Genomic DNA, 20,265 nt, shown 5'->3' with positions numbered 1-20,265 from the left:
ATTAAGTGTCACATGTGTGATTATGATGCAAATCATAAAAACAATCCCAGATATCACATAATATCAATTCATTTGAAATTGAAGGAAGATGAGTATCTCGTGTTAGATTAGGCTACGAATCATAAAAATTCGAAAAAACATAAGTGCTTCAAATTTAAAAGTGTATCTCAAACAAAATATAGATTGAGATTCAGTTCATTTAAATGAGCAACATATGTCATTCGTTTGATGACATATGCTATGAATTCGAAAATTTATCTCGAAAGACCAATGAATTGTCAAAGGTTATACCACGAGTGCTTCAAATATTATCGATAATTTTCGAAATTATCGAAATATTTTAAAATCCGCCGATCACCAGCACAGGATTTTATCTATATATTCGCGGATAGCATCCTGGTGGACCTGGCACATTGGAAAAGAAAAGAACTACCACCATTGAACCAATAATACATAATTCTATGTCTACCACAGACTAATCTGTGAATCTACTTATTTATGGTAATCTGTGGTTAGTGTGGTTATGTTTTGCTGAGATTCCATAATATTTTTAATCTTATTTCTTCTGGTTTTTATTCCACTATCATTTTAAACTTTTCAAGTTAATATTCTAGGATTTCTTTGGAACCGACGTAAATACAAGGAGTAGTACCATATATATTATTCCAAAATGAAAGTGGAGGCAAGTGAAATAGACGAGTAAGTACCTTATTATGAATAAAGATATTATGAACAGGTGGCGTGTAACAGTAATAAACTTCACTGGAATGTATCGAAATGTAGCGTAGTGTTTCACTCGCGGAATAAGGAAGTGTATCTATTTGATTACAACATTGGGGGTATAGATCTTCCTCGGCTTACTGAAATCAAGGACATGGGTTTGGTTTTCTTTCACACCACATATTTCTCAATATGATTAAAAAGTAAAACACTTTATTTTCGCTTATATTTATTGATTACACAACAATTGTTTCATCAAAGAACATTTTGACTTCATCATGTGGGTATGATAACAGTTACTATACTCACCTGATGAAGTCACTGAATATAAGCGGAAATAAAGTGTTTTACCCTTTTATCATACTGACGTTATCAGCATGTAGGATATATGGTTTCATTGTGCGGAATTCGAGATTGTTTGAGAATTCGGCAAAATTAATTTACTTATTTAACGCGTTGGCCAGAAGCAAGCTCGAGTATGGTTGCCTCATTTGGCGCCCAATCTAAAATTGTCATGCTCACCATCTGGAGACTGTACAAAGAAGGATTTTAAAGTGGCTTTCATTTCGTGAGGATGGACTGTACCAACAAAGGGGATATGATCATATGATTTTCTTATCAAGATTCAAGTCGAAAAGCCTTGAATGCATACCATCAAATTCCTTCATGGTCTTCTGGGTGGTAGCGTTGACTGCATTGAGTTGCTGAGTAAACTAGAATTTCTCGAACCTCACCCGAATGATAGAACTAGATACCTTTTCTATATTAATACAACTAGTCTGCAAGTTTTCATCACTTTTGAGGCATTATTTAAACTAATTCCCCAAAGTTCCCCAAGTTTTTATATTTTCTATGATTTTACTACCAGAAATATGGTCTTAACAATTGGAGAATTACATTGTGTAACCCAATATTTCGGAAATAACATACTGATTAGGTTGAAATTCAATTTGTTCATTTAAAACAATCACACAAATATTCATGGCCAAGGTCTTATATTCAGAACCCTTCATTCAAATAAACTACCTGTCAACAATGACGACTTGGTAAACCACATCTCTAAAATGTGTGGGTATACATTTCTTTGGTCTTCAAGAGCGCAATAGGAGCATAAATAAATAGGTTCTTAAAAGATACCAACAAAAAGGCGGTACTTTTCTCAATTTATTTACCAATACAAATATATACGTAATTCACACAGAGTGTCGCCCAAATTAAAAGAATTTCAATATTACTATTGAATTAACATCAAAATGATTTCATTTGTTTCAGGACTATTGAATGTTCAGAATTTGGAGAGAACTTCAAGAATCAAGTAGAAAAAATTGAAGATATTGATATATCCGAACAATTCATCGATGAGAATGGCAGTCATGAGAGGATAATCATCTCGCAAAACATTGAAAATGAATCAAGATATCCATCCAAACATAATGGTTTTATGTATGATTCTTTAAAAACAGAAGAATTGCCCCAAATTCATAAAGAATCTTTCCATCTCAATATGCAGAAGCATAAGTGTCACCTTTGTGATTATGCTACAAATCTGAAAATGGATCTCAAGAGACATATAAATACTGTTCATTTAAATTTGAAGGAACATAAGTGTCACCTGTGTGATCATGCTGCAAATCTGAAAATAGAGATCAAGAGACATATCGATTCGGTTCATTTAAATTTGAAGAAACATGAGTGTCATATGTGTGATTATGCTGCAAATTGTAAAAAAAGTCTCAAATATCATGTAGAAAAAGTTCATTTAAATTTGAAGGAACATAAGTGTCACCTGTGTGATTATGCTGCAAATCTGAAAATGGATCTCAAGAGACATTTAGATTTGGTTCATTTAAATTTGAAGGATCATAAGTGTCACCTTTGTGATTATGCTACAAATTGGAAATTTGATCTCAAAAAACATATAAACTCAGTTCATTTGAATTTGAAGGAACATAAGTGTCACCTGTGTGATTATGGTGCAAATCTTAAAAGAAGTCTTAAATATCATATAGAATTAGTTCATTTAAAATTGAAGGAACAAAAGTGTCATCTGTGTGATTTTGCTACAAATCGCAGATCAATTCTCAAAAGACATATAGAATCAGTTCATTTGAATTTGAAGCAACATAAGTGTCACCTGTGTGATTATGCTGCAAATCAGAAAGATCATCTTAAAAAACATATAGATACTTCTCATTTAAATTTGAAGCCACATAAGTGTCACATGTGTGATTATGCTGCATACCAGAAAGTGCATCTTGAGAGACATATAAATTTGGTTCATTTAAATTCGAAAAATCAAGTACCACCTGTGTGATTATGCTACAAATCGGAGAGGGAATCTCAACTATCATGCTGGCTGTATGTCAATAAGTGGAAATTTCACTTCTAAATAACCAAATATAATTTTGCCAGATAATGAAAATATCTTTATGGAGTTACATAAAATGAACATAAAATATCTATGTATACTTGCAAAAATTTTATTTTGTCACAAAAGGTATTGTCAAAATGTGGTCAACTTACAAACAAATATTTATCAAATTAGATTGTCAACCTAAATTTAAATGAAATAATTCTTCTGAATCATATTATTGTTTTCTCAATATAGAATTTTCAAATTTTTGTTTGTTATAAAACATTTTTCATATAGCATAATCTTTTTTTTTTTCAACCATACAATTTTATCTAATAGAATTCAAATTTTGTTATAATAAAAAGAATTCAACGTAATTTTTACATAAAATAAACTAAAACTACAAATAAGGTAATAATAATAACTATTTGTTGAAACTTATTTATCCCACAATAAAATTTTAATAAAAGGAACATCCCTTACAATTAAATACCTTTTTTTTTTTTTTTTTTAATTTCACACTTCTCGTGGTAGCCGTGATACCCGGGCGCACGCGCCAAGAGTACCTCCGTGAGCTAGTGGGGATATATTATTTTTCTCACTATGCTGACAGTTCCCAGGATTACTGCTTCCTGCATCCAAATACCAATATATATATATATATATATATATCGCGTTAAAGTATATATATATACAGGGTGAGTCTTTGACTTGTACATATATTTCAACCGAAGATTCCTGAGGTCAATAGAAACCCTTTTTTCATTTACCATTTTTTCCGATTCGGCCCGGTTAAAAAGATACAGGCTGTTGAAAATCGATAAAAAAATGTCATTTTCCGTTATATCTCGGAAATGGTTGTATAGAAAAAAATGAATTTCGGGATATAGTTTTTCATGTATGTGATGAATCTTCTCCGTACACAAAATTTTATCCACATCTCCCCGTTTCTTCATTATGAACACTTCATCCCATAAAAATACCAGAAATTCAAAGAACCGAACTCTTAAAAGTAACTAGGACGTTCATTGAAGGATATTTAGCTAATTTGAAAAATAAAAGCATTCTTCATATTTTCTCGTATATTGAGCCGTTTTCGAGTAATATGTGTTTAAAAAAAAAAAAAAATCTGTGAAATTCAAAAAATTGGGTACTTTGGCTAATTGCAACTCTGATAGAAAAGACTCACAGAAATGAATATTTGCTACGTTGTCAGGTCAAAAATCATGGATTGAAACACTGAATTTGCATTGACAAGTGAGGGAACCAGCCGACTTAGTTTGAAAATAAAGTGATTTGAATAAGCTCACCCATTGAGAAAATTCAATCCTTACGAAAGTTCTCTCATTTGGCTGTCTCCTATTTGGAAACATCCATAAGCTTCTTTAGCTCTTCTCGCTATTTTTCCATTTGTGAAATAGCATTCCAACATATCTACCATCATCTTCTGGTTAGAATACATTCTGCTAATTTCCACTTAACACACTTAAAGAACTTCACAAACAAACACTTTACACTAAACAAACACCTTACACTAAACAAGCTAAACACACTTAACACTTAACAAGTTGAACGCACTTAGGTAACACTTAACAAACTAAATACACTTAATACTTATCATTTACATTAAACAAAGCAACAGAAATCAAAATACCATAAATTCGAATTTCAATTGTTTTCGGATCATTCTATGCGCATGACCGATCGACATAGAAGAATCTGGAATAATTGTTTAAACAAACCATCAAATTTATGAATTAATACATTTATTTTATTATGAATTTCATTAAATGTAATAATTAGTATCATCCGAAATGTTAAATCGAATTTTGTATAATAAAATAAGTCATAATATGCTAGATTACCGTATGTGTATGTTATGAACGATTCGAACTATTGCGCATGGCCTCAGAGTTTATTACTCTATGCGCATGGCCAAACTGAAAATTTGAGAAATCTCGAAGAATTGTGGTTATGTTTGGCAAACAAATGGAACAATTCGATATATGATTCGAAAATATTTTATGTTTCAATAAGAAACAACATAGTTCGGCGTAAGTAAGTTACTAAGTTATATAATATAAATAATATATTGAATAGTTATTGTATTTTTTCAGATCTCCTAATAATTCATCGAATCATTCAGAAAAACACCACAATGAATTTAATTGGACGACGATTTTCCTACGTGAAGATGATTGCCCACTAGATACAGATAGATAGACCTGTATTTAAAGAGAATCTTGAACCCCTTCAAATTAAATCCAATCGGAAACAGTTTGCTGTGAGGTGTTCATGATTTCATAAGGATAATTTTTCCATATAATGAATGGAAAAGTAAATTGATTAATTGAAATAACCAAAAATCTAAAAATCTACAATACAATGATTCTGTTGATAAATTCAACTACTTGAATAAGTGAAGCCCTAGTTCTGTAATGAATATTTATTCAAACTTCATACTCATCGATGTACTGAAAAATAATTTCAAAGTCACTGATTTCACCATTAACGCAGATCCTATCCTATTATCTAGTACATGTACTGATCCAATCCATATGTTTCAGAATCAATAGCTATTGATATTTTAAGGCATATACATGGTTTGTAGTTACTGTCCGTGGTTTATATTATTATAATAATATAATGAATACATCTGAGATCAGGAATCATTGAGAATTAATTCGAATAATGGCAGGCCTAATTTAATAATTATTGAATGATTTTTATTTCGCACAATCCATCTGAGGCTAAATGAATCTACGTAAGAAGTATAAGAGTAAAAAATGTTAAACCTGGTTATTTATAAATTAAATGAAAATAAAGACAATTTATTATTATGGTAGTTTCTACTTCAATTCCTGTTTTTTGCTATGCATTTTTTTGTTTCAGTAATGAAAATTCTTTATTTTTGGAGTTACCTATTGGGTATCAAATTTTCAGACAGAATATTGGCATTAATGAACACTAAGAAGAAAAGGATTTCAAATATTTTCATGATAACAAATTACTGAGCTTTGGCACAGCCCTATAATATGAGGATATTTCATTAAAGTTAATATTCTACTTTGAATAATTCTGATCGAAACTCATTTTCAAGTGAATTTTCATAAACTAGGCTCCTTATAAAATAACACCTATCAAGATCTGAAATCCCATTAATAACGGCTGCTACCAAACATTACTATAATCTTCTTCCAGTCTTCTGAGCTTTCATCGATACATAACAATACATCCTAAAATTTCATTTTTACGTGATTGAATACTTCTATACATTTGCTATTCGATAATTTCATCCTAGAACATTTGATTGACATACTTTTAAGAGGGCCAAAATTGTTTTAACGTGAAAATAAATAAAAAACTTCAGTGAGTTGAAAGAAGCAGAATATTCAATAGTGGATATTCATATTGAATACCACCATTTCATTTTTAATACAAAAATCAAGATCAATAATTAATCAATGATGGAATATTGAAGATTCATGAAAATTATAAGCTTCTAGGATGAGAAAGGAAAAAAATTCAATTCCTTCTGGAAATTATTTATTCCTCCTCATACTACTGTTATTTTTAACAAGATAAAATCGGAATTTTTCCATCACAAAATTACCTCTGTGTGATACAGAGGTGATTCCATCTTCCACATAAATCCATTCATGAAACTGCCTTTTCATTTTCGAGCTAAGTTATTGTGTAGGTACTTAGATAAAGTATTCTGGGTTCATTCAATCCTAAATGCAAGCGTTCTTACACTTCTTGCTACCCTAAAAATTTAAAACTTTTCTCACTGATTCCATGATAATAAGAATTCAAATTGGACACTTTTTTGCTGACCTCTAGATAACAAAATATACTCAATTAGCCCAAATTTCTAGTAATGTACAAAACTTCAACCGTTTGTTGGGTTTCTTGAATTTTATTGACAAAACATAACATAACCTTTAAACATAACATTACAGATGCGAGATGATTGGTATTCATAGGTACATAGATTTAGCTTATTATTCTGTAGGTTTTTTGTCATTATAGTGTTTTGTGATTGTAAACTTGGCAACGTGGGAAGTCCACAGATGATTATCATGTATGTTTATTTACCAATATGAAAATGAAAGGTTATATGAATAGGTAACTCTTTTATGAAACGAAGTGAAAAAGCGAAAATAAATTATTGGATATGAATATCAGATTTAATATGGGTGGTTGCAAGCTGAATTTTTTATTATTATCGAATAGAAATCAAGAGAAAAATAATCAACATATTTATCTCCCACGAAATTGCTATAACTCATTTATTACTTATATTGAAAATTATACTTCGGTCACCAAAGGGAATGGAAAAAGTGAGTTTATGCTTGTTTTGCTAATATAGTAACCCATTTTCAAAGTTCAAATGGTATAAATTTATGCTTGGGAAAACTTCAGTGGGCTGATTTCCAGGTTCGGCATAGCTCATTATGAAAACTTAAAATGGCCATATCTTTTCAACCGAGCCGAATCGGAAAAAATGGTAAATGAAAAAAGCGTTTCTTTTGACCTCAAGAATCTACGGTTAAAATATATGTACAAGTCAAAGACTCACCCTGTATATATACTTTAATTTTCCAAATTATCACATTAGTATCATAAAATTACAGAAATCATAATACAAAATAACATATTCATTTTTGTTCATTATTTCTCCTTAAGGAAACCCTTATTCTAATTTATTACAATAACATATTTTGATTTAGGTTTCTTACAATAATGAAATTTCTAAACTTAACTACTTATAACTTAAATCTTAACTTGAAAAAAAACTCTTCAAATTGTCAGTTCTTTACACCCTCAATAATTTACAGTAATGTCAATACAATATTTTGCTTATAGCACTCTCAACAACAAATATTATAGAACATAAGATTTTCTTATTTCATATAAATATGCAAAATTTCAACTTCGTCGGTTTTGTGATGATGGAAATATTCGATCATTTTTTTTCGATATCTATCCTTGATTTTCTATGATTCTGGTTATCGAATACATGTCAAATGAATTTTATGCATCTGGATTCTGCCCATAGAAATATAATATAGTTATATTATATTTCTATGATTCTGCCCAGCGAATTAACAAAATAATCTATGTCAAAGTCTAATTAGGTTATATCCATAGAGAATTATTTGTCTATGGTTATATCACTTATATCACAGATTATGATTATCTGTGGGTTTATGTTCTACTGAGCTTATCAAATCACAATTTTTCACGTTTTTATTCCATTTAAAATTTTTCAAGTTAATATTTTAGGATTTCTTTGGAATCAACGTAAATACAAGAAGTAGTATCATACATATTCCTCCAAAATGAAAGTGGAGGCAAGTGAAATAGATGAGTAAGTACTTTATTATGTATATATGGACACATAAATATAAGAGTGAAACCAGAGTGATCCTCCTTCAAAAAGAGGGTAAAAATTTTAACACATACATTTATTAGAATTGCAGATACTAACATATTTTTCACACATATTTTGTATCTAATTTACTTATTTATGAATTCAGAATGCAGAATATCCTTCAAATTTTCTGCATTCTTATTTTAACAGACTAGTTTCATAATAATTTTTTACATTGAACTGTTTCAGCCGTTACTAATTGGTAGTTGTTTATATTTTCCATGTTTTTATTACCATAAATATGATTTTAACGATTTGGGGATTACATTGTGTAACCGCGCAATTTCGAACCTATTTCAAGTTCATCATCAGACACTATGCCTTCCTGGTATAGAACACACTTTCTCAAGTCCATCTGCTCTTAAAAATGATCTACTTTGATTACTATTACTTACTGACTGCCATAGAAGGTGAATAAGTTTTTATTCTTGATGATTATAATTAAAACTGAATGGAAGCCATCACAACATATCCTTATATACTCAAATCAATAAAAATAAAAATCTATTCTCCTTGAGTTCATAAGTACGGTACTACTGGATAGAGGACTATAAATGATTAATTTTGGATTTTGTTAAGAACTTGTGTCCAGGATAGACAAGACTTCATCATGACAAGAAAGAACTTGAATAGGACAATAGACACTAACCTTTAGTATTGCATTTTGTTGATCTCATTATCCAAGCAGAGTTAAATGCAAATGATCTCCACAGCAGTGGAGATGACGACATCTTTATAAGCATCGTGAAAAATTCAATTGAGGAAAGTGTGTTGCCCCTTACATATATATTAATTAATTCAATTAAGTATAGTATACCTCTCTGGGAACTATAGGCCTTTTAGTCTGTAGCCATCGTTTTCAAAAACCTTCAAGATAACATTGGGGAAGAACATGAAAATGAACATCTTTGGATTTTTTTTGGATCTTTTGAATGACAGTGTGGAGCAATATGAAATGAGAGGATAGATATCAAAATGGTTTAGGTCTTACAAACTGAGAACAGAGGGTATTGATAGTAGAAAATGGGAAAGAAATAAAATTGGGCAAAAACTACATCAAGCAGGATATACCACAAGGAAGCATATCGGGATGCATTCTATTCTTCTATTATATAAATGATCTAACAGGCATTACAGATATGAGACAACTGATGGCATTGTTTGCTGGAGATATAAATCTGTTGCTCTGGGATGAAAACTTTCAAAAATTATTGTCAAAATAGAACAGTGGTTATAATCTCGTAAATTAAAACTTAATGCAAAGAAAACCAGTACAATGTGCTTCAAAACTCATCATTCAAGACAGAGTTTATCTGGGGAAATTAATATCAAGAAATCAAACTTTAAACTACAGAAAACGACTAAGTTCTTAGTCTTAAGGAACAGTTGTCATGAAAAAAATTCTAAACTCTAAATTCTAAATAACAACCTTTTATCAGTATGCTAATCCATCAGGGTATTATCCAAATACCTAAGCAAAAGTCTTTAAGAACAGTTCATTTTACCAGCTTTGAGTCAAGAATGAGATATGAAATGATTTTTTATGGATGTAAAAGGAACATCAGCAACATCTTCACAACTCAGAAGAAGGTCCTGAGGATTTTCGTTCTCAAGCTGTAGAGCTTTGTTCAGAGACAATAACATTCTCACAGTCCATGCAGTGTATATCCAGGAATGCTTAAATTTCCTTTTCCAAAACAAACATCTTTACTTCAATAATTTAAATTCAATTAAAAACAAAAGTATGAATCCACATTACATTAATTCCCTGAACACCACCTCACAATAGCTGAGAAAAACTGCCATTATTCATGTCAAGTATTTTCGATAGATTGCCTATGCACATGTAAAAATGAAAAAACAATATGTTGAACGTTGTTTTTTATAATTGAATTAACATCATAATGATTTCATTTGTTTCAGGACTATTAAATGTTCCGAATTTGGAGAGAATTTCAAGAATCAAGTTGAAAAAATTGAAGATATTGATATATCCGAACAATTCATCGATGAAAATGGCGTTCATGACAGGACAGTATACTTGGAAAATATTGACAATGAATCAAGAAATTCATCTAAAGACAATAGTTTTCATAATGATTCTTTAAAAACAGAAGAATTTCACCAAATCCATAAAGAATCTCTCCATTCCAATATGAAGCAACATAAGTGTCACATGTGTGATTATGTTGCAAATAAGAAAGGGCATCTCAAATCACATTTAGATGCAGTTCATTTGAAATTGAAGAAACATAAATGTCAACTGTGTGATTATGCTACAAATCGAAAAAATGTTCTCAAGCACCATATAACTTCAATTCATTTAAATTTGAAGACACATGGGTGCCACCTTTGTGATTTTGCTACCAATCTTAAAGCGAATCTCAAAACACATTTAGATTCAGTTCATTTGAAATTGAAGGAACATAAGTGTCACCTGTGTGATTATGCTGTGAATCGGAATGAAAATCTTAAAAGACATATAGAATCAGTTCATTTAAAATTGAAGGAACATGAATGTCATCTGTGTGATTATGCTGCAAGTCGCAAAGTGCATCTGGAGAGACATTTAGGTTCAGTTCATTTAAATTTGAGGGAACATAAGTGTCACCTGTGTGATTATGCTGCAAATCAGAAAATGCAACTCAAACGACATTTAGATGATGTTCATTTCAAATTGAAGGAACATAGGTGCAACCTGTGCGAGTATGCTTCAGTTCAGAAAAATCATCTCAAAGCACACATGAAAGCTGTTCATTTGAATTTGAAGAACCATAAGTGTCACCTGTGTGAATATGCTGCATATCAGAAAATAACTCTCAAACAACACATAGATGCTGTTCATCTGAACTTGAAGAAATATAAGTGTGACCAATGTGACTATGCTACAAATTGGAAAATGTGTCTTAAACAACATATAGATTCTGTTCATTCAAATTTGAAACAACATAAATGTTATCTTTGTGAGTATGCTACCAATCAAAAAATTACTCTCAAACGTCATATTGAAATAGTTCATTTAAATCTCAAGAAGCATAAGTGTAACCTGTGTGAATACACTACAAATCGTGTACCATTACTTGAACAACATATAAATACTGCTCATTTGAAAATTATGAAACATAAGTGTGACCTGTGTGAATATGCAACAAATTGGAAAAGGGATCTCAAGCGACATTTAAATTCAGTTCATTTAAAACGCAAACACGAGTCCTAATGATTATTCGAAAAGAAAAAACAATATTCCTATTCAAATATGGAAATATGTCACCAGTGTGATAATGAATGATAACTCCTGCCACAATTGTTATACTGGTAGTGTCAGTAAGTAGAAATTTGACTTCTAAATAGAAAAATAAGCTACTGAAGTTTAGAAGGAACTTGAAAATATCTTTCTAGATATGAACAAAATTACCATAAAATATATATTCCTATCTGCAAAATTTGTCTTGTCACAAAAGACTAATAAACATAAATAGGGAGTACACCCAATTCTAAAGTTTCCCCAACATGGTTATTTTTTTTTTTTTAATTGAAGATTTATTTCTGACCCTTAATCAGCGGATTTCTCCACTGGTATCAGAGTCTAAGATTAACAGTAATCATCAGATTGTAATATTATAATTTCTAATTCATTATGTTATCATATTATTGAATTGTATATTATATTGAATGAAATCTATTCTTTTGAGTGATTCTGACATTCTGTTATTTATCGTATTGAATTGATTCCCAAAATTTAAAGGGAATAATTTTTTTTAAATCATTTTATTTTTTAGTTTTTTTTTGTTATTTTTCTGTTATATTCATATAATTATCTTATTAAACATTTTGTTTACGTCATAATCCTTTTCTTCCACCCATTTTCCAGATTTTAAATCAAATGTCTTGTAACAAATCGGTTAAACATTTACCCAAGTTTTTATATTTTCTATGATTCTGGTTATCGAATACATGTCAAATGAATTCTATGCATCTGGATTCTGCCCATAGAAATATAATATAGTTATATTATATTTCTATGATTCTGCCCAGCGAATTAACAAAATAATCTATGTCAAAGTCTAATTAGGTTATATCACCGATTATGATTATCTGTGGGTTTATGTTCTACTGAGCTTATCAAATCACAATTTTTCACGTTTTTATTCCATTTAAAATTTTTCAAGTTAATATTTTAGGATTTCTTTGGAATCAACGTAAATACAAGAAGTAGTATCATACATATTCCTCCAAAATGAAAGTGGAGGCAAGTGAAATAGATGAGTAAGTACTTTATTATGTATATATGGACACATAAATATAAGAGTGAAACCAGAGTGATCCTCCTTCAAAAAGAGGGTAAAAATTTTAACTCATACATTTATTAGAATTGCAAATACTAACATATTTTTCACACATATTTTGTATCTAATTTACTTATTTATGAATTCAGAATCCAGAATATCCCCCAAATTTTCTGCATTCTCTTTTAAAAGACTAGTTTCATAATAATTTTCTACATTGAACTGTTTCAGCCGTTACTATTTGGTAGTTGTTCATGATTAAAACAAGTTTTTATATTTTCCATGTTTTTACTACCATAAATATGATTTTAAAGATTTGGGGATTACATTGTGTAACCGCGCAATTTCGAACCTATTTCAAGTTCATCTTCAGACACTATGCCTTCCTGGTATAGAACACACTCTCAAGTCCATCTGCTCTTAAAAATGCCCTTCTTTGATTACTATTACTTACTGACTGTCATAGAAGGCGAATAAGTTTTTATTCTTGATGATTATAATTAAAACTGAATGGAAGCCATCACAACATATCCTTATATACTCAAATCAATACAAATAAAAATCTATTCTCCTTGAGTTCATAAGTACGGTACTACTGGATAGAGGACTATAAATGATTAATTTTGGATTTTGTTAAGAACTTGTATCCAGGATAGACAAGACTTCATCATGACAAGAAAGAACTTGAATAGGACAATAGACACTAACCTTTAGTATTGCATTTTGTTGATATCATTATCCAAGCAGAGTTAAATTCAAATGATTGTTCTGTAGAGAATAGTGTGATTCTACAACCAGAATATATACGTACAGCCAATATTAATCCTAGTATTAAAGTATCGAACAGCAGTGGAGATGACAACATCCTTATAAGCATTGTGAAAAATTCAATTGAGGAAAGTGTGTTGCCCCTTACATATATATTAATTAATTCAATTAAGTATAGTATACCTCTCTTGGAAACTATAGGCCTTTTAGTCTGTTGCCAATGTTTTCAAAAGTCTTCAAGATAACATTGGGGGAAGAACATGAAAATGAACATCTTTGGATTTTTTTTGGATCTTTTGAATGACAGTGTGGAGCAATATGAAATGAGAGGATAGATATCAAAATGGTTTAGGTCTTACAAACTGAGAACAGAGGGTATTGATAGTAGAAAATGGGAAAGAAATAAAATTGGGCAAAAACTACATCAAGCAGGATATACCACAAGGAAGCATATCGGGATGCATTCTATTCTTCTATTATATAAATGATCTAACAGGCTTTACAGATATGAGACAACTGATGGCATTGTTTGCTGGAGATATAAATCTGTTGCTCTGGGATGAAAACTTTCAAAAATTATTGTCAAAATAGAACAGTGGTTATAATCTCGTAAATTGAAACTTAATGCAAAGAAAAGAAAATATCAAGAAATCAAACTTTAAACTACAGAAAACGACTAAGTTCTTAGAAATAACACTTAAGGAACAGTTGTCATGAAAAAACATGGAAATTCTAAATAACAACCTATCAGTATGCTAATCCATCAGGGTATTATCCAAATACCTAAGCAAAAGTCTTTAAGAACAGTTCATTTTACCAGCTTTGAGTCGAGAATGAAATATGAAATGATTTTTTATGGATGTAAAAGGAATATCAGCAACATCTCCACAACTCAGAAGAAGGTCCTGAGGATTTTCGGTCTCAAATATAGAGAATCTTGTAGAGCTTTGTTCAGAGACAATAACATTCTCACAGTCCATGCAGTGTATATCCAGGAATGCTTAAATTTCCTTTTCCAAACCAAACATCTCTACTTCAATAATTTAAATTCAATTAAAAACAAAAGTATGAATCCACATTCCTTATTCCCTAAACACCACCTCACAATAGCTGAGAAAAACTGCCAATATTCATGTCAAGTATTTTCGATAGATTGCCTATGCACATGTAAAAATGAAAAAACAATATGTTGAACGTTGTTTTTTATAATTGAATTAACATCATAATGATTTCATTTGTTTCAGGACTATTAAATGTTCCGAATTTGGAGAGAATTTCAAGAATCAAGTTGAAAAAATTGAAGATATTGATATATCCGAACAATTCATTGATGAAAATGGCGTTCATGACAGGACAGTATACTTGGAAAATATTGACAATGAATCAAGAAATTCATCTAAAGACAATAGTTTTCATAATGATTCTTTAAAAACAGAAGAATTTCCCCAAATCCATAAAGAATCTCTCCATTCCAATATGAAGCAACATAAGTGTCACATGTGTGATTATGTTGCAAATCAGAAAGGGCATCTCAAATCACATTTAGATTCAGTTCATTTGAAATTGAAGGGACATAAGTGTCACCTGTGTGATTTTGCTACAAAATGGAAAATGCATCTTAAAAGTCATTTAGATTCTATTCATTTAAACTTGAAGCAACATAAGTGTCACCTGTGTGATTTTGCTACCAATCTAAAAGCGACTCTCAAAACACATTTAGATTCAGTTCATTTGAAATTGAAGGGACATAAGTGTCACCTGTGTGATTATGCTGCAAATCGGAATGGGAATCTTAAAAGACATATAGAATCAGTTCATTTAAAATTGAAGGAACATGAATGTCATCTGTGTGATTATGCTGCAAGTCGCAAAGTGCTTCTGGAGAGACATTTAGATTCAGTTCATTTAAATTTGAAGGAACATAAATGTCACCTGTGTGATTATGCTGGAAATCTGAAAATGGATCTCAAGAGACATTTAGATTTGGTTCATTTAAATTTGAAGGAATATAAGTGCAACCTGTGCGAGTATGCTTCAAATCAGAAAAATCATGTCAAACAACATATAGATGCTGTTCATCTGAACTTGAAGAAATATAAGTGTGACCAATGTGACTATGCTACAAATTGGAAAATGTATCTTAAACAACATATAGATTCTGTTCATTTAAATTTGAAACAACATAAATGTTGCCTTTGTGAGTATGCTACCAATCAAAAAATTTCTCTCAAACGACATATTGAAATGGTTCATTTAAATCTCAATAAGCATAAGTGTAACCTGTGTGAATACACTACAAATCGTGTACCATTACTTGAACAACATATAAATACTGCTCATTTGAAAACTATGAAACATAAGTGTCACCTGTGTGAATATGTAACAAATTGGAAAAGTGATCTCAAGCGACATTTAAATTCAGTTCATTTAAAACGCAAACACGAGTCCTAATGATTATTCGAAAAGAAAAAACAGTATTTCTATTCAAATATGGAACATCTGTCACCAGTGTGATAATGAATGATAACTCCTGCCACAATTGTTATACTGGTAGTGTCAGTAAGTAGAAATTCGACTTCTAAATAGAAAAATAAGCTACTGGAGTTTAGAAGGAACTTGAAAATATCTTTCTAAATATGAACAAAATTACCATAAAATATATATTCCTATCTGCAAAATTTGTCTTGTCACAAAAGACTAATAAACATAAATAGGGAGTACAGTACAGTATTTTTTTTTTTTTTTTAATTAAAGATTAATTTCTGACTCTTAATCAGCGGATTTCTCCACTGGTATCAGAGTCTAAAATTAACAGTAATCATCAGATTGTAATATTATAATTTCTAATTCACTATGATATCATATTATTAAATTGTATATTATATTGAATGAAATCTATTCTTTAGAGTGATTCTGGCATTCTGTTATTTATTGTATTGAATTGATTCCCAAAATTTAAAGGGAATAATTTTTTTTAAATCATTTTATTTTTAGTTCTTTTCCTGATAATTTCATATTATTATCTTATTAAACATTTTTTCTACGTCATAATCCTTTTTTTCCACCCATTTTCCATTTTAAATCAATTGTCTTGTAATAAATCGGAAATCAGTTAAAGATTCAAAATTAGGGCCTGTGCCATTGACTAGTTGACTACTCAGGCGATCTCTGATAACTAAAATTTATAGTTTTCTATGGATGTAAATTAGCTTTATTTTATAGTTTAGCTGTATCAGGAGAGAAATTAAATATGCTCTCAGAATAAGGGAAGTAATAAAATACAAAGTATGACAAAGGAAGCGATTAGGGACTAGACTAGGGATTAGATTGAGAGGGTTACAATAACTACTTTGGAGAACCGGGCTTATAGAAGAACAATTTCCAGAAAAGTCGACAGTGTTTTTTCAATTAGGTTTTTATTTTCATGAATAGAAAGACAGAAACTTGGTAGTTGATAATCAGAGAAGAAGAATCTTCCAAAATTGGTCTGACCTTAAGAAAGAGCGATATTAGGTAATCGATAGGGAATTAACAAAACTTTTTCGTTCAAAGCTACAAAAAATTTTGTTTTATGAAAATGAGATAATGCAAAGTTCTAAACTCTGGGAGTGCAGGTGAACAAATTCTTATTGCAGGAAGTGACTAACAAAAATCCATAGAGTAATAAACATATGTTTAATACTCTGAGCAAAAATCCAACCAAAAGTTGAAACCGGAAAAATTAAAATGTATGAAAAAGACCACAATAACTCTTTCCAAAAAATAATTAAAGAAATTTAAACCAATCAGTTAGTATTATCCAAAACCCACAAATACATAAACTAATTTTAATGAATCCACAAATTCCTAAATTATACTTCAATCTGTTATGATTATATTCGTTAAAACTTCTTTAAATTTTATAACGAGTGTTCATTTGAATTCGTGGTCAAGAGTGCTGTGGAGAAATTAGAGTGGGTTGTTGGAATCAAAACAAATGCATCAGTTACAAGACGATTTCCATTCCTCTTATTAATGTTCTAAGCTGAAAAGCAATGGTTAATAACGCTGTTTCTAACATGATTATTCCACCAATCCCTTCCAACTAGTATAGGGAGAAATGTACCCATGTCAGTTCAATCTTCAGCAGATGCGATAGTGCGAAGCGCTAGTATCGCAGACACACAAGTTGCGTTTGTCTCCTCATATCTATGGGCCATATTTACAATAAAATAACCCAATTGTTATTATTATTATTGAAAGTGTTACATTATTTGAAAAGCGTTTTGAATAGTTCGTTTGAGTATTCAAGATCTATACCATTTTCTTTTAATACTACATCTTTCACTTCGTTCTCAGATAACTTATTGTAGTTTTATGGATAGGATTTGAAATATAGAACCATTATCATATGTTTTCCACTTGGTGACCCCAAAGCAGTGCAAAAATATTTATTAGATACGCTAATACCCAATAATTTTAAGCAATTAAGTAATCCAATAATGACAAAGTTGAAGATTTGCTAGCAGTAAAGGAATTGAGAATAGATTTTAAGTGATAACTGTTTTATTCAAATGATTATAATAATATATATGTATATACATACAGATTACATAATATTATAAGTAATTAATTATATATTTGAATTAAAATAAAAAAATAGTTAATTCATTGCTTTCCAAAAGATAGATTCCTTCAAAATAATTTTTGAAATATTCAACCATATTTAAGTAGGGTATTCAAGAATATGGAATTGATTCAAATAGATTATTCGAAAAGAAAAAACAATATTCCTATTCAAATATGGAACATGTGTCACCAGTGTGATGATTAATGATAACTCCTGCCACAATTGTTATACTGGTAGTGTCAGTAAGTAGAAATTCGACTTCTAAATAGAAAAATAAGCTACTGGAGTTTAGAAGGAACTTGAAAATATCTTTCTAAATATGAACAAAATTACCATAAAATATATATTCCTATCTGCAAAATTTGTCTTGTCACAAAAGACTAATAAACATAAATAGGGAGTACAGTACAGTATTTTTTTGTTTTTTAATTAAAGATTAATTTCTGACCCTTAATCAGCGGATTTCTGTTACATTATTTGAAAAGCGTTTTGAATAGTTCGTTTGAGTATTCAAGATCTATACCATTTTCTTTTAATACTACATCTTTCACTTCGTTCTCAGATAACTTATTGTAGTTTTATTGATAGGATTTGAAATATAGAACCATTATCATATGTTTTCCACTTGGTGACCCCAAAGCAGTGCAAAAATATTTATTAGATACGCTAATACCCAATAATTTTAAGCAATTAAGTAATCCAATAATGACAAAGTTGAAGATTTGCTAGCAGTAAAGGAATTGAGAATGGATTTTAAGTGATAACTGTTTTATTCAAATGATTATAATAATATATATGTATATACATACAGATTACATAATATTATAAGTAATTAATTATATATTTGAATTAAAATAAAAAAATAGTTAATTCATTGCTTTCCAAAAGATAGATTCCTTCAAAATAATTTTTGAAATATTCAACCATATTTAAGTAGGGTATTCAAGAATATGGAATTGATTCAAATAGTACAGTTAACAGTTTAGGAATATTTCAACTTTACAAATTCGAAATAAAAAGTAATGAGTATTTTTATTCGAACGAAAACATATACAATTTTACTGAGTTATCTTTTTCTGCTATATATAAGAAAAAATGGTAAGATGAGACCACATCTAAGTAAACGTAAGTATTCTCATCTGTTATGATTCACTCCACATAATAAATCTTTTTTAAAATTTTATACTAGTAATTTTTTTACCTATATTTTCACTTCAAAATTGAATACTAGGCTTACTTAGCCTAAAAAAACACAGAATGGATTGAACGAAACTGCAAATCTAGTATTAAATAGGAATATTGGTGATACACAGATGTGAAATTTGTTCCTCTTGGATTTTAAATGTACTGAATTTATATGATGAGACTAATTTATAATATGAGACTAATATTCTGATTTGCAGCATAATCACACAGGTGTCACTTTCTTTCTTTTAAATTTAAATGAATAGAGTTAAAAAATATATTCCAACAATGTAATATAACGCCCAGATAACCATGTTGGGGAGACTTTAGAATTGAGTGTACTCCCTATCTATGTTTATTACTCTTTTGTGACAAGACAAATTTTGCAGATGGTCATTCTGTGTATCTCCAGAAAGATATTATATTCCTGCAAAACTCTAGTAGACATACCACCAGCAAAACAGTTGTGGCAGGATTATCATTCATTTTGTTCCATATTTCAATTGTAATATTGTGTTATTTTTTAATGATCATTAGGACACATGATTTCAATTTGAATGAACGGAATTCAAATGTTGCTTGTGATCCTCTTTCCAATATGTTGCATATTCACACAGGTGACACTTATGTTTCTTCTAGTTTAAATGAATAGAATCTAAATGTTTCTCGAGATGCATTTTACGACTTGCAACATAATCACATATGTGACATTTATATTCCTTCAATTTTAAATGAACTGAATTTATATGCCGTTTGAGAGTATTTTTCCGAGCTGCAGCATAATCACACAGGTGACACTTGTGTTCCTTCAATTTTAAATGAATTGCGTCTATATGTTGTTTGAGACTATTTTTATGATTTGCAACATGATTACACATGTGACACTTATGATCTTTCAATTTTAAAT

At 30.0% G+C, this 20,265-nt stretch overlaps 3 protein-coding genes across 3 annotated transcripts; all 3 read left to right on the top strand.

The window, feature by feature from the left end:
- Positions 1 to 493: 493 nt before the first annotated feature.
- On the top strand, positions 494 to 3,546 carry LOC123672527 (transcriptional repressor CTCF-like). Its single transcript, XM_045606655.1, has 2 exons — positions 494 to 699; positions 1,993 to 3,546. Exons 1-2 carry the CDS (start codon positions 671 to 673, stop codon positions 3,032 to 3,034), a joined length of 1,071 nt encoding a protein of 356 aa, XP_045462611.1. The 5' UTR covers positions 494 to 670; the 3' UTR covers positions 3,035 to 3,546.
- Positions 3,547 to 8,266: 4,720 nt separating this feature from the next.
- LOC123672522 (zinc finger Y-chromosomal protein 1-like) lies at positions 8,267 to 18,432 on the top strand. The gene is made up of 3 exons (XM_045606650.1): positions 8,267 to 8,447; positions 10,434 to 11,729; positions 18,310 to 18,432. The coding sequence occupies exons 1-2, from the start codon at positions 8,419 to 8,421 to the stop codon at positions 11,725 to 11,727; spliced, it is 1,323 nt and encodes a 440-aa protein (XP_045462606.1). The 5' UTR covers positions 8,267 to 8,418; the 3' UTR covers positions 11,728 to 11,729; positions 18,310 to 18,432.
- Positions 12,448 to 18,071, top strand: LOC123672524 (zinc finger Y-chromosomal protein 1-like). The gene is made up of 2 exons (XM_045606652.1): positions 12,448 to 12,776; positions 14,809 to 18,071. Exons 1-2 carry the CDS (start codon positions 12,748 to 12,750, stop codon positions 16,013 to 16,015), a joined length of 1,236 nt encoding a protein of 411 aa, XP_045462608.1. The 5' UTR covers positions 12,448 to 12,747; the 3' UTR covers positions 16,016 to 18,071.
- Positions 18,433 to 20,265: the final 1,833 nt, after the last annotated feature.

The sequence above is a fragment of the Harmonia axyridis genome, chromosome 2, assembly GCF_914767665.1.
Source record: "Harmonia axyridis chromosome 2, icHarAxyr1.1, whole genome shotgun sequence".
Lineage (NCBI taxonomy): Eukaryota > Metazoa > Arthropoda > Insecta > Coleoptera > Coccinellidae > Harmonia > Harmonia axyridis.
This window is presented reverse-complemented; position numbering and strand designations above follow the sequence as displayed.